Source organism: Ruditapes philippinarum, unplaced genomic scaffold, assembly GCF_026571515.1.
Source record: "Ruditapes philippinarum isolate M1 unplaced genomic scaffold, ASM2657151v2 ctg4444_1_1_1_1, whole genome shotgun sequence".
In the NCBI taxonomy this organism is placed as follows: domain Eukaryota; kingdom Metazoa; phylum Mollusca; class Bivalvia; order Venerida; family Veneridae; genus Ruditapes; species Ruditapes philippinarum.
Window position 1 is genome coordinate 103478 of NW_026865408.1, and position 14926 is coordinate 118403.

Here is a 14926-nt window from a genome sequence, read left to right on the forward strand (position 1 = left end):
TATTCTGTATTAGGAAAAAATATACAAAGGGTCATAATTCGGTCAAATATTATCCAATCACAAAACCCCGACAATATGTGCCAGGCACTTGATAACAAAGCTTCTAAGAAAGTTTGGTCAAAATCCGTTGAGAAATGTAGGAGGAGTTGCGCACAGAAGAAATTGTTCACTATATATTCTGTATAAGGAAAAAATATACAAAGGGCCATAATTCGGTCAAATATTATCCAATCACAAAACCCCGACAATAAGTGCCAGGCACTTGATAACAAAGCTTCTAAGAAAGTTTGGTCAAAATCCGTTGAGAAATGTAGGAGGAGTTGCGCACAGAAGAAATTGTTCACTATATATTCTATATAAGGAAAAAAAAAACAAAGGGCCATAATTAGGTCAAATATATACCAATTGCAAAACCCTGGCAATATGTGTCAGGGCACTTGATGACAAAGCTTCTGAGAAAGTTTGGTCAAAATCCGTTGAGAAATGTAGGAGGAGTTGCGCACAGAAGAAATTGTTCACTATATATTCTGTATAAGGAAAAAAAACAAAGGGCCATAATTAGGTCAAATATATACCAATTGCAAAACCCTGGCAATAATGTGTCAGGGCACTTGATGACAAAGCTTCTGTGAAAGTTTGGTCAAAATCTGTTGAGAAATGTAGGAGGAGTTGCGCACAAAAGAAATTGTTCACTATATATTTTATATAAGGAAAAAAAACAAAGGGCCATAATTAGGTCAAATATTATCTAATCGCAAAACCCCGACAATATGCGCCAGGGCACTTGATGACAAAGCTTCTGTAAAAGTTTGGTCAAAATCCGTTGAGAAATGTAGGAGGAGTTGCGCACAGAAGAAATTGTTCACTATATATTCTATATAAGGAAAAAAAACAAAGGGCCATAATTAGGTCAAATATATACCAATTGCAAAACCCTGGCAATATGTGTCAGGGCACTTGATGACAAAGCTTCTGTGAAAGTTTGGTCAAAATCTGTTGAGAAATGTAGGAGTTGCGCACAGAAGAAATTGTTCACTATATATTCTGTATAAGGAAAAACAAGAGCACCGCTAGGCGGAGCATTATATGCCCGAAAGTGTTGTTTTTTTTTTTTAGTAAAGATGAAGCATTTGTAAGACATGGGACTAAAATAAAGTATTACCTCCTTCAAATAACAATCCTCCTTTGAAGTTTCAATATTGTGGTCCAAATGGAACTTTAAGTTATGCCCCAGAAACTGGTAAAAGTGACCTTGACCTTTGACCTTGTGACCCCAAAATCATTAGGGGTCTTTTACCCAATATGGACAATCATTCTATGAAGTTTAAACACAGTAGGCCAAATGATACTTAAGTTATATTCCGAAAACTATTTTCAGTTTTAAGGTAATAGTGACCTTGACCTTGTGACCCCAAAATCAATAGGGGTCTTCTACCCAATATGGACAATCATCCTATAAAGTTTGAATATTGTGGGCTAAATGGAACTAAAGTCATGCTCAAGAAACTGTTTTCAATTTCTAAGTAATAGTGACCTTGACCTTTGACCTTGTGACCCCAAAATCAATAGGGGTCTTTTACCCAATATGGACAATCATCCTATGAAGTTTGAACACTGTAGGCCAAATGGAACTTAAGTTATGCTCCGGAAACTGTTTTCAGTTTTAAGGTCATAGTGACCTTGACCTTTGACCTTATGATCCCAAAATCAATAGGGGTCTTCTACCCAATATGGACAATCATCCTATGAAGTTTGAACACTGTGGGCCAAATGGAACTTAAGTTATGCTCCGGAAACTGTTTTCAGTTTTAAGGTCATAGTGACCTTGACCTTTGACCTGTGACCCCAAAATCTATAGGGGTCTTCTACCAAATATGGACAATCATCCTATGAAGTTTGAACACTGTAGGACAAATGGAACTTAAGTTATGCTCCGGAAACTGTTTTCAGTTTTAATGTCATAGTGACCTTGACCTTTGACCCCAAAATCAATAGGGGTCTTCTACCCAATATGGACAATCATCCTATGAAGTTTGAACACTGTGGGCCAAATGGAACTTAAGTTATGCTCTGGAAACTGTTTTCAGTTTTAAGGTCATAGTGACCTTGACCTTTGACCTTGTGACCCCAAAATCAATAGGGGTCTTTTACCCAATATGGACAATCATCCTATGAAGTTTGAACACTGTAGGCCAAATGGAACTTAAGTTATGCTCCGGAAACTGTTTTCAGTTTTAAGGTCATAGTGACCTTGACCTTTGACCTTATGACCCCAAAATCAATAGGGGTCTTCTACCCAATATGGACAATCATCCTATGAAGTTTGAATATTGTGGGCCAAATGGAACTTAAGTTATGCTCCGGAAACCAAATTGCTAACGTTTTCAGTTTTAAGGTCATAGTGACCTTGACCTTTGACCTTATGACCCCAAAATCAATAGGGGTCTTCTACCCAATATGGACAATCATCCTATGAAGTTTGAATATTTTGGGCCAAATGGAACTTAAGTTATGCTCCGGAAACCAAATTGCTAACAGACGGACGGACGGAAGGACGGACGCCAGGGGGTATAACATAATATGTCCGAAATTCTTTCGGGCATATAAAAACAAAGGGCCATAATTAGGTCAAATATATACCAATTGCAAAACCCTGGCAATATGTGTCAGGGCACTTGATGACAAAGCTTCTGTGAAAGTTTGGTCAAAATCTGTTGAGAAATGTAGGAGGAGTTGCGCACAAAAGAAATTGTTCACTATATATTTTATATAAGGAAAAAAAACAAAGGGCCATAATTAGGTCAAATATTATCTAATCGCAAAACCCCGACAATATGCGCCAGGGCACTTGATGACAAAGCTTCTGTGAAAGTTTGGTCAAAATCCGTTGAGAAATGTAGGAGGAGTTGCGCACAGAAGAAATTGTTTACGCCCGCCCGCCCATCCGCCCGCCGACATACCTCAATCTAATAACCAGTTTTTTCCTTCGGAAAACCTGGTTAAAAACCACAACATTAGGCATGTAAAATACTAAATTCACTATCACTTGTAAATGACTTTAAAAGGAAAATATAGTTTGAAATTGAACATTTTTAGAACAGGTTATAAGACCCTGTCTTTATAAGAAAATAAAGTTTGAAATTAAAGATTTTTAGAACAGGTTAAATGACCCTGTATAAACAATTGTAAGTATATATTACCCAAATTTATTTCATGCTTTCCAGTGTTTGATTGTAATATATCAGTAATTATATTCTGATAAACCACTAGTGAAATTTATAAAATATAATTTTCACTGTAGCCGGACTATATCTAAATGCGGATGAAAAGAAAATCATAACTAAATGAAATAACAGGCAGAAATAAATGCTGTCATGCGTAAATTTTGCTTCTTTATGAAAAGAAAGTCGATGTCACCATACATCATGTTAAAAATGTAACAAAATTAGAGAAATTAAACAGAACTATATTTCAAAATTGATGATGTGACGTCATGATGTGATGACGTCACAAGGGAGAATGCGCAACGTTACGCGGCAAAATCAGTAAATAATACTTAAAATCACTTAAAAAGCATGAAATAAAAAGAAAATTGATTTGTTTTACATATAAGATTGAAATATATTTCATTTGTGAACACCAGCTATTATATTTTCACTCGTGGCTACGCCACTCGTAAAAATATTGCATCTGGTGTTCAGTCAGTGAAATTATATTTCAATCTTATATGCAAAACAAACAAATATCCTCCATCACCTAGATGATGGTTATATTGCAAACAACTGTTTATCCATATATCCTGACGTAAATCTTCATTATGAATTTATATTACAGCACGATAATTTTCGTTTCTTATGTGTGAAGTACAGCATCTTCTCGTGAAACAAACAAAGATTTTATACTATATTGCACAAAGCCCTCTCTTAACATTTTTTAATAATTTGCTTAAGTTTCATTTTTGTCTCGAAAAGCCACAAAAAAAAAATCCCTTCTATCACAGACCTGATAATTCATGTCTTTATAATGATCCGTTGACCATCCCGCAAAACTTGTAATGGAAAAAAGCCGAAGGACCGACCGGGAGATCACTACAATGCTATGAGATCCCAAGTACTATGTCTTATTTCTTATAACATATCGCACTTTACAAGAAACATAATGGTTAAAGTTCAAAGAGGAAACATATCATATTGTTTAGAAAATAGTATTTCTAATTAAATGTACTGAAAACTTTTGGCACTTGACCTGTATGGTGTGTAACTTTTGGCACTTGACCTGTATTATGCCTAACTTTCGACACTTAACCTGTATGATGCCTAACATTTGGCACTGAGGTGTATAATAAAATATTCTTCATTAAATTTAAGCTATTCAAGAAAAACACAGTAATGCTCAACTCAGGAGGTCACTAAATTTTTTGTTGGATGGCAACATTAATGTCAGTGTGAATATTACATTATTTGCTTACCAATCCTATTACAAGTAGAGAAACTGATAGCGAACAGCATGGTTCCTGATCAGACTGCGCGGATGCGCAGGCTGGTCTGGATCCATGCTGGTCGCAAACCCATTATGTTGGTTTTGTCATGACATGGCTCATTTAAAGGCATGCTAACACCTGTATAGATAAAGACGGAACACAAGGTATGATTTTAGAAGATATATAACACAGTTCACTGGTTCCTAAATAAATTCATCCAATGGAAGACTACAAATAACAAGAGCCCGGTTTGAGCCGGGTGATGCTCCCCGAATAGGTTTTGGACACAGGAAAGTACACCTCTTGTAGTTTCAGAGTTATGTCCGTGGAAAAAGTTCAAAGTGCAATAATTCTAAAATTAGGCAAGGCAGAGTTACAGTTCTTTGCACTGCACTTCTAATCAATGTGATCTATCAACCTACAAAGTTTCTTGATGATATCTCTTATGATTTCCGAGTTATGTCCTGGACAATTCAAAAAGTAAAAATAAACAAAGGGCAATAACTCCAGAATTAGGCAAGGTAGAGTTATGATTCTTGTGCACTGCACATCTACCCATTGAGATTTATCTACCTACAAAGTTTCATGTTGATATCTCTTATAGTTTTACAGCTATGTCCTGGATAAGATTTTTCTAAAAGGGGAGATTATTCAAAAATAAGGCTTAACAGAGTTATGGTTCTTTTGCACTGCACCTCTACTCAATGAGATCTATCTACCTACAATGTTTCATGTTGATATCTCTTATAGTTTTAGAGTTATGCCCCGGACAAGATTTTTCTATAAGGGGAGATAATTCAAAAACCAGGCAAAATAGAGTTATGGTTCTTTGACACTGCACCCCCCCTCAATGCCCTCTACCACTGTATGAAGTTTCAACAAATTATCTCCAAGGGTTTTCAAGTTATGTTCCGGACAAAGTTCAAAGTATTAAAATTAACAAAGGGCAATAACTCCAAAATTAGGATGAAAAGAGTTATTGTTCTTATGCACTGCACATCTACCCATTGAGATCTATTCACCTACAAAGTTTCATGTTGATATCTCTTATAGTTTTAGAGTTATGCCCCGGACAAGATTTTTCTATAAGGGGAGATAATTCAAAAACCGGGCAAAATAGAGTTATGGTTCTTTGACACTGCACTCCCCCTCGATGCCCTCTACCACTGTATGAAGTTTCAACAAATTATCTCCAAGGGTTTTCAAGTTATGCTCCGGACAAGACAACGGACGGACAGACGGACAGACGGACGGACGGACAGACGGACAAGGCGCCGACTATATGCTCCCCCGAAATTTTTCGGGGAGCATAAAAACAGCATCATTGCATAAATGTTAAAATAAAAATCCAGCAGTAACAACAACAACAACAAAAATTGTGAGCAAACAATTAATAGAGGTCAAGGTCAGAGAGATTATTATGGTAAACATGTTAATGATTGGCTTACAAGTCACACCTTCACAGTAAAGACAGTTCAAAATTTCAAAACAAGTTAGCAATACACTGCTTAAACTGCTTAAACCCCAATCGGATATACATATTGACCTGAAATCAAGCCCCTAATAAAACAAAATCTTACAAGTCTTCATATGTTCATTTAAATCTTATTAAACTACTTCACATAGGCAAAGTAAATTTTACAAGTTATCTACTTCACAAAGCCAAAGTAAATTTTACAAGTTATCTACTTCACAAAGGCAAAGTAAATTTTACAATATTAGTTGTGTAATTATTGATTAAGCAGTATGCAATATTATTTATCTGAAGGCATGTTATGAACAGTGTCTAATCCATTTTGAAATTTTCATTTAATTCTAAAGTTATAGTTTTACTTCCCCGTAGTGACAGCATAATGACTTCCTTTATAGGCGTAACATTGTTTCAAAGCCTCCTGACAATCATTAAAGTCACGCCAAGGCCGGCACAACAATCGGTCCATCAGTCGGAGATGATTCTCAAGAAAGATAATACTCTGATCAATATTGTCGCAGGAACTCAGAAGGACATCTTTCATTGCCATGCGATATGTCTCGTCTGATTGGCTGAGAGAAGACAGTCTTGGTCGCAGAGCGTGATTTTGTTGACAGAACGAACAAGGGACCATATCATATTTGTTCTTTAAAGGAAGGAACACTGGCCCTGAACAGTTGTCACATTTAAAGACCGGCATTTCAGAGGGTATATCATTATACTGAGGGTCGTCATCAATGCACGCAAGACAGTTACATGTAAAGAAATACTGAGGTGCCAGCTTATTCCTGCGTTCACTTGTCGGGGTTAGTGCACACAAAGCGCCATAATTATCCAAAACTTCGGAACCTTTCGGAATGTTACGAATGGCCCTAACAACACAAATATTTCCGTAACTATGACGAACCACGTTAGGATCACAGGAATGGTTTATCAAACTTAACACAGGGTAAATGGCTGACCCAATTTCTACAGTTACGGATGCGGGAAGGTTAGAGGGAATGTGCGACAATTCTGAACACTCGTGAGCATTGCAAGGCAACATCATCAAATTCCTTAAAATATGGCCGCCTATCAGACAGCTCTTTGATAGATCCTTCTTCTCTCCTGAGCCGAAAAATCCAGTAGCTTCAATGCACTTTTGAAGAAACAAGGCTTCAATTGAATATTTCAATATTTCCTCAACATCTCGATCCTCGCAGTGGTTCACAAGATCGTAAACTGTCCTGTAATCCTGACTGTCATAAATACCATTCTCATTCAACGCTATCTTTGTTTCATCCGTGTCCGATTTACCTTCAAACTCTGCAAGATACTGGAACCCGGCTTTAAGTACAGTTTTAACAGCAAGATGTCCAAGATTAATCTCTGCTTTGTGTATATTGTACAACACATCACACTCAAACTGGTGATAACTCGACCAAGCCTCTTTCTGACACTTTTCGCTGCAAAAAACCACAGCACTACAGGACAAACAAGGAGTAGGGGCAATAACTCTCTCACAACAATGGTGACAGTAACGTTCCTTGAAATCAGACAAAACTGTTGAAGCGAATGGTTTTTCAACAATCAGGACATCGCCTACTTCAAAATCTTTTTGTGCAAACAGCCCACGACCAGAGGCTTCGCGGTAGTCGACTTTAAGACCTTCTGACATAACAGGAATCTGTTTATCTGCTTTCTCTATACAAGGAATAGGGGAATTAAGTACAACAGTCCCTTCAGCACATTTGACCAGACCCTCGGTCATCTTTTCACACTGCCAGATCTGTTTGTCAAACTCATTAATCAGGTTCTTATGTTTTGTCTGATCTAATTCCGCTTTAGCTAAAGCTGTCTTGGCCATTTTAAAGGCGTCTATTGCCTCTTGTCTGTGGCCCATCTGATAATGACATTTTCCTCGCCTTTCATACAGCTTATATCTGCAATTAAAAAGAATGATGGAAAATCAGACAAAGTGATAAAAAAGTTTAAGACTCCACTCCAGAATATTCTTATATATATTTTTTTTCCAGAAGCAGCGCTGTTTCAAAAGATTGAATTTTATGATTGGGTATTCTGCATTTAATAAATAAAATAGTCAATTATGTAATTTTTTTTAAAGCAGGGGACAGGAGAGGGCAAGAGAGAGACAATTTAAGAGGTTTAGTTTTCAGTACTATGTTAGTCTTACATGTATGTCACTTTAACAACAGCTGTCAACTAGTGTATAAGTGGATATTTACTTATGCTGAAAAGTTAGCAAATTTTAAATTCCAGACATTTCACATGAGAGTATATTAGCCATTGTGCAAGGATAGCAATTAATGACAGTTGGTTGATACTTAAGCAACAGAGAATTTTAGTGCTTTCTCGACAATTTGCGGACTTCACCAATATTTTGGCATTGCTAACTTAACCTCTTATATAGTAGTAATTCAAAATCAGCGTTCTTGCCACTTTATCATATGAGCAGCGTCACGCCAAAACCAACATAGTGCGTTTGCTACCAGCATGGATCCAAACCAGCCTGAGGATCTGCAGTCTGATCAGGATCCATGCTGTTCGCTTACAAACCCTATTACAAGTTAAGAAACTGACAGCGTGGATTCTGATCAGACTGCGCGGATGCACAGGCTGGTCTGGATCCATGCTGGTCGCAAACCAATTATGTTGGTTTTGTCGTGACGCGGCTCATATATGTCCTGTTCTATTATTATGTGCAGGCTTAAAACAACACTAATGACACATGCTTTTATTGCTTTAAAAATTTGACATTAATAAAAGACTTTTTAATACCAAGAGACCAACCAAAACAAGTTTACAGGTATAGCTTGTTTCTGTAATATATATTCCTCTCATTGATATAAATTATATACAAAATATTTTAGAATTATGTCATGCCAAAACTTTGAATCTGCTTTTGAAAATTTTATAATAACGCCCTAGTTACCACTTGGATATATTCAAGCCTTTACTGCTGGATGATGACCTTAGCTTTCAGAGCATAAATTATTTTAGCCATAGTACGGAACCGCTGATCTGTCTGCCTCATTTTAGACCCGAATTTTACGAATAAAAAAAAATCTGAAGAAAAGGGCGTTTCCTCAACAGCAATGGAAATAAAGCAGACAGATTTTTTTTATTGCCATTTTTCGTGAGTCTGGAACATTTTTCAATTTTGTCTTGATGGGCATTTTTTAGGGATTCTTTATAAGAGACTATGAAATGTGCAACATCTTACAGGCCCCCTAGCATCAGCTTTTGTGGTATTTAATCCACAACACTAAGTTATACAGCATAACACTTTAATTCTATATCATTATGGTGTACATTTAATCTGTACATGTAAGTTATAGGACATTTCAGAGGAGAGAGGGAAACACTGAACAAAAGCATGTTTTCTGCATTGATTCAAAGTTTAACAATTTTTGTCAAACAATAGGTCATAACATTTTAATTTTGCTTGCTTTGTTTGTTTGTTTTGGGCTTTACCTCACATCGACACAGTATAGGTCATATCGCGACATTCCAGCTTTACTGGTGGAGGAAGACCTCAGGTACACTTCCGTGCATTATTTCAGGCACAAATGGGCACTTGAGTAGAACCACCGACGTTCCGTAAGCTAGCTGGATAGCTTCCTCACATGAAAGAATCCAAAGTCCCTGTCAGGATTCGAACCCACGGCTGTTGAGGGGCAAGTGGTTTGAAGTCAACGACCTTAACCACTCGGCCATGGATGCCCCAAATTTTGCTTGCATTATGTTTGTAGAATGTTAAATGGAATACACATTTACCTGAGATTTTCAGGATAACCATAATCTATAGATGACTGTATGTCCACAAGACAAGGTTTATACAACTTTATATGACACAATACAGCTGATCTGTTAGCCAGGGCAAAAGCTAGGGCAGATGTGTCTCCTGATGTCGGGGCAAGCATGACGCTACTGTTATAATGTTCTAACGTCAGTTTGTATTGTCTCTTCTTGAATGCTGCATTACCTCTTTCCCGAAGGCTAGCTGAGTCTTCTACATTTTTACCTTTCTTTACAGCTTTTACTGAAAGTAAAGATTGTATAAAGATGATTTATTACATGCTTTTATATCAGTGAAATATAAAACTGATATTTTCACTGTTTGAAACAGTGAAATTACCACTTTGATAATTTCACTGTTAATATGAATTTAAGCCCCTTTCGTTGTTTCAGTGAAATACCAGTGTGCTGGAAACCAATTTAATGATGTGACGTCGCAAATGATGTCACGTCTTATTATTAATTTTAATTTAGAATTAGGTTAAAACGTCTTTTTAAACGTTTTTTTGCATATAATTAAAAGAAAATTTGTTTAGTTTAGTGCAAGATCGAAATATATTTCACCTCGTGAACACCAATAGTTCATATTTCACTCGTGGCTGCGCCACTCGTAAAATATAACTTTTGGGGCTTACTCGGTGAAATATATAGAGGATATTGAATGAGTGTAAGTTCAATACTGAATTTATTGCACGAGTTGAATAAAATTATATTATGCGAGCCTCTGGCGAGCATAATATTATTTTATTCAACGAGTGCAATAAATTCAGTAATGAGCTTACACGAATTTAATATTCTATTTATCACATACCCAAAATAAAGACCATTTAAAGTGAAATAAGAGTCATTTTTCATTGAAGCGCCTATAGTATAAAGCTTACATTAAGCGCGTCGTTACAATATGTTTGTATAACGCTAATGACGTCACGTCAAAATATATGCACGGCCGTGCAATACCATATTTACGGAGTCGCAAAATCGGCACGGGTGTGTGATATATTCCGATCTTACACTGAACTAAACAAATATCCTCTATGTTATCATGTAGAGAAAAGGTAATACAGTAAACTTCACTTATAGCGAACACTGTTTTAGCGAACTTCCGGTTATAGGGAACAATTTATTTTGGCCCTAATTTTGGCCTTCTTTATTTAATATAAAAGTATATGGTTATAGTGAACACGGTTATAAGGAATTATCGCTTATAAGGAACTCATTTCTAAGTCCCAATTTAGTTAATAGTACAGAAAATTACACTTTTATAACGAACTTCAAAATATTGGCTATCCGTAAATAGATCCTGCATTTTCAACTTTCGTTTTCATTCGCACGGATTAAAACTCGGGCGAATGTACCGTTTATCGTTGTATGTACTTCAAAACATCTATTCAAATGAATTTGTATAGTTTTCTTTTTAGGATATTTTTAGCATGAGCTCTTTTCACCAAGATTAAACGGTTATTTATTTATTTTCTTCAATAGTTTTGCTCGAGTAAAATAATTATAATAATTTATAATCCGTTTTCAACATAATCATGCATGCTTGCAAGCATGAACCATTGCAAACTGCAAAGTACGCTTGATTTAAATGAAAAGAAATCTATATCTTACATTAGTTAAAGTCACCCTTAAATTATAATACAAGATATTCAATATAGAAGGAAAAATCGAAAATCTTGTTTATTCTCAATCATGGAAAGAAATTGAAAAGAGTTTAGAAACAGCATATTATATTTTATGTGAAATTGAGATAGGGAGTAAAACTGAAATAGCAATGATTTTCAAATTCCAAAAAGTACGCTCTCGGGTATTGTGTCTAAAATATAAATAAAAGACTAATATTACTATTTCTTAATCAAATGCTCTTCAAAAATGGCGGACAATGGTAAACAATCAGTTCGTTATATGTAAATCTGTTCGCTATAGAAACTCCTGATACAAGGATATAATTCGCTATATGCTTACAAGGAACTCCGGATATAAGGAACAGGTTTTGAATGTCCCAGTGAGTTCGTTATAAGCGGATTTTACTGTATTCAGTTTGATCTTCTTTTTTTACATTTCTAGAAATATCACCATTTCAAACTAAAGCTAGAAAGTGACAAATCTTCTTTTAATAGATAACATTGTATCTTTAAATGAACAATGTTTTAACTTCAAAAACTTTAAAAAAAAAAAATATTATGTGATTTAAGTTTAAGTTTTTTTACAGCATTTTTAAAGCATTTTCATATCCATAACAACAAGAGCTGTCGGTAGGACAGCAACGCTCGACTATTCTTAGTGCTTGATAGTAAAAGAGCCTTGATAATGTAAAATTTTCTACGTTAACAAAAGGGCCAAATTTTCCTTTAAATCCATGTTACTGTTATAGGCCTTGAAGACAGTCCTATTATGCTCTCAAAGAAGAGTATAAAATTTCAACATGTTTCAATAGTATATGAAAATATCTGGTATGCAAACTTAAACGTAAATTCAGCAAGTCAGAAAAGGGGTATAATTCTGTTAAAATGCTTGATACAGTTATCTCCTCCTGTCTACAGGTTGGGGTCATGATGGTGAACAAGTGTGCAAAGTTTCAAAGCCATATGTCAATGGACTTTGAAAATATTTGAGGTATTACAAAAACTTTAACATAAGTGGTTACGTCGACGCGGACGCTCGGGTGACTACAATAGCTCTACTTATTCTTATCGAATAGTCGAGCTAAAAATTTGTTTTGGAGCCGAAATCTTTAGAAATCTTACGAAAAGTACCATGATAATAGTTTTAAGCCTTACCTGTGACAAAGTCTTCAGAAATCTTATGAAACGTACCATGACAATTGTTTGAGACCTTTCCTGTGACAAAATCTTCGGAAATCCTATGAAATGTATCACAACAATAGTTTTAAGCCTTACCTGTGACCAAATCCTGGACCTCGTCTAAACTATTCAAAAGTTTCAAACGATCTTCATCTTTTCTACACGACTTGAATTCTTCCAGAAAATCAGCATATTTTCCTGATGTTTGTAATTTTGTTTTCAAATCTGTCAGCAAACCTAAAATAAACAGAAGCATGATCACTTAATGTTATAAATGTTATAATGTAAATGTAATTAATACCCACTAAACTGACATAAAAAAAAGTAGGCGGAGTGGAGACTGCATGCCAGGCTATAGACTACTATATTTTGGCAGGCAAAGACTACCATATTTAAAAGGAACATACTACACATTCAGATTGGTTTATCATCCGTATTCCATGTGCTTTTGCATTGTTGTAACAAATTTAAGTTCTCTTGCAAGATTTGCTCATGTGTACTGTTAACTGTTATAATAATATACACAGCAGTGTCATCAACAAATAACCAGACCTGTGAAATTATGCTTTCAGACAGGTCATTTATGTAGAGTAAGAAGTGGGTTAAGGACAGTGCCCTGTGGGACACCTGATGTAACAGATACCTCATCTGACTTATTTCCATTTAATAAGACAGGCTAAATTAGGCGAACTATGTGAAAATTTTTTACCAATTGAAGTGTGTGGTCTTGAATGCCATGCTAATGTAATTTGAAGAGTAACAGTCAAAAACTTTAAATTCTATCAAATGTGTTTAAAAATTTGAACAGTATTGAATCTGTTTGTTGACTTTGAATTAAGTTCCTTAATAGATCCTCAACCAGTCCTAAAAGTTGTGAAACACAAGATTTTTTTACTGAATCCATGTTGGAGGTGAAATAATTGTTGACCTAAAAGTGCTATGAAATGTTTGCTGCAACAATGTGTATAATAACTTTACAAAGAACATATGTCAAGGAAATGGACCTTTAGTCTGATGGTTACTTTTATTGGCTTTCTTAAGGGAAATCTAGTTCTTATGTATTGTCTTAAATCAACCCAGTAGGCCTTATGGATTAAGTGAATTTGCCGAGGCTTATTTTTATTTAGATGTTGTTTAACATCACAGGAGATTTGGACAATGTCATCATCAGAAACACCAGCTACTGATTTAATCATAAATGGATCCAACAAGAGAAAACATAAAAAATAAGTCTGAAATATTGTTTAGCCTTGTAGGAAAACTAACCCTTTGGTTCAAGGAAAAATAATTTATCATTTAAATTAAAGAAGGTCTACGTAAAGTTCGGGAAGTGAGCAAGAGGGCTCGATAGCAAAAACTGCATTTTGAGCATTAGTACAAATGTATGTGGATGGTAGTCCATCTATTTGTTCTACGCAACGAGATATTGCGTTCTTTTGTGTAGGTGCAATATCTCTGAACCCAGAACAGAAACATCAGACTCTCAGAATCTAGCTTTGGCTCATTTAACATAGAATACATAAACAAAACATGGAAATACCTCGACTTTTCCGTGATGAAATATTTTCCTGACTGTCCATAATATTATCCAACACTCTGCTCTTAGTCTTACCCTAAAATAACAATATTAATTCAACTCTTCATATTCAGATATATTTCAACTGTTAAATAGTTAAAATTCAGTATAAATCTCAATTAGACAGAAGTTTTAAATAAAAGCATTTTCAGATTCTACAAAAAGCACGTGTTTAGGAAATTGAATCTACAGTAAATATCTACACCGCGCAATTTTTTTTTTATATGTCTCTGATTTTACTACTGACTAACTGAGATACTGTTACAATATAATTTGTTTTTAACAATACACTTACTAAAATGGCATAAAATATTACTGTAGTAAAAATAACAATCATGCATTACCTGTCAGTTCTCACATTCAAAGATAATCTAAGAGTTTGTCGGCTTCCTGTCTGAATATATTCCAAATTTGGAAATATTTCCGTGAAAGTGTCAAATTTCAGTGTGTTAGAGTGACCTCCCTTCAATAAACGGTGTATCGTTCAAATAAATCGATGTGTATATTACTTCTTTTCTTTGACAGAACACCACCAATTTTTTTTCATCCTCCGAAGCTGGACCAGGATAGAGCAGAAAGTCTTACGAAATGAAATAAAATGACCTTAGAAGTACTCATCGAGAGTATAGTGAGCTTGTATAGGGATTGATACTGATGGTATATGATTAACTTTTAACCATGGCATGAGAAAAGAACATAACCTAGGTAAATAATGAGTACAATGTATGAAAAATGATTATAGACCCATTGCACGATGACATCACCAGCACCTGATACCAGAATTTAGCAGATTTACC

General features: G+C 35.3%; 1 protein-coding gene across 1 annotated transcript; it reads right to left on the bottom strand.

Annotated features, from left to right (window-relative positions):
• Nucleotides 1-4867: 4867 nt before the first annotated feature.
• On the bottom strand, nt 4868-14670 carry LOC132728906 (SET and MYND domain-containing protein 4-like). The gene is made up of 5 exons (XM_060714618.1): nt 14474-14670; nt 14094-14166; nt 12650-12790; nt 9729-9993; nt 4868-7873 (listed from the first exon to the last, which is right to left on the bottom strand). Exons 2-5 carry the CDS (start codon nt 14131-14133, stop codon nt 6310-6312), a joined length of 2010 nt encoding a protein of 669 aa, XP_060570601.1. The 5' UTR covers nt 14134-14166; nt 14474-14670; the 3' UTR covers nt 4868-6309.
• Nucleotides 14671-14926: the final 256 nt, after the last annotated feature.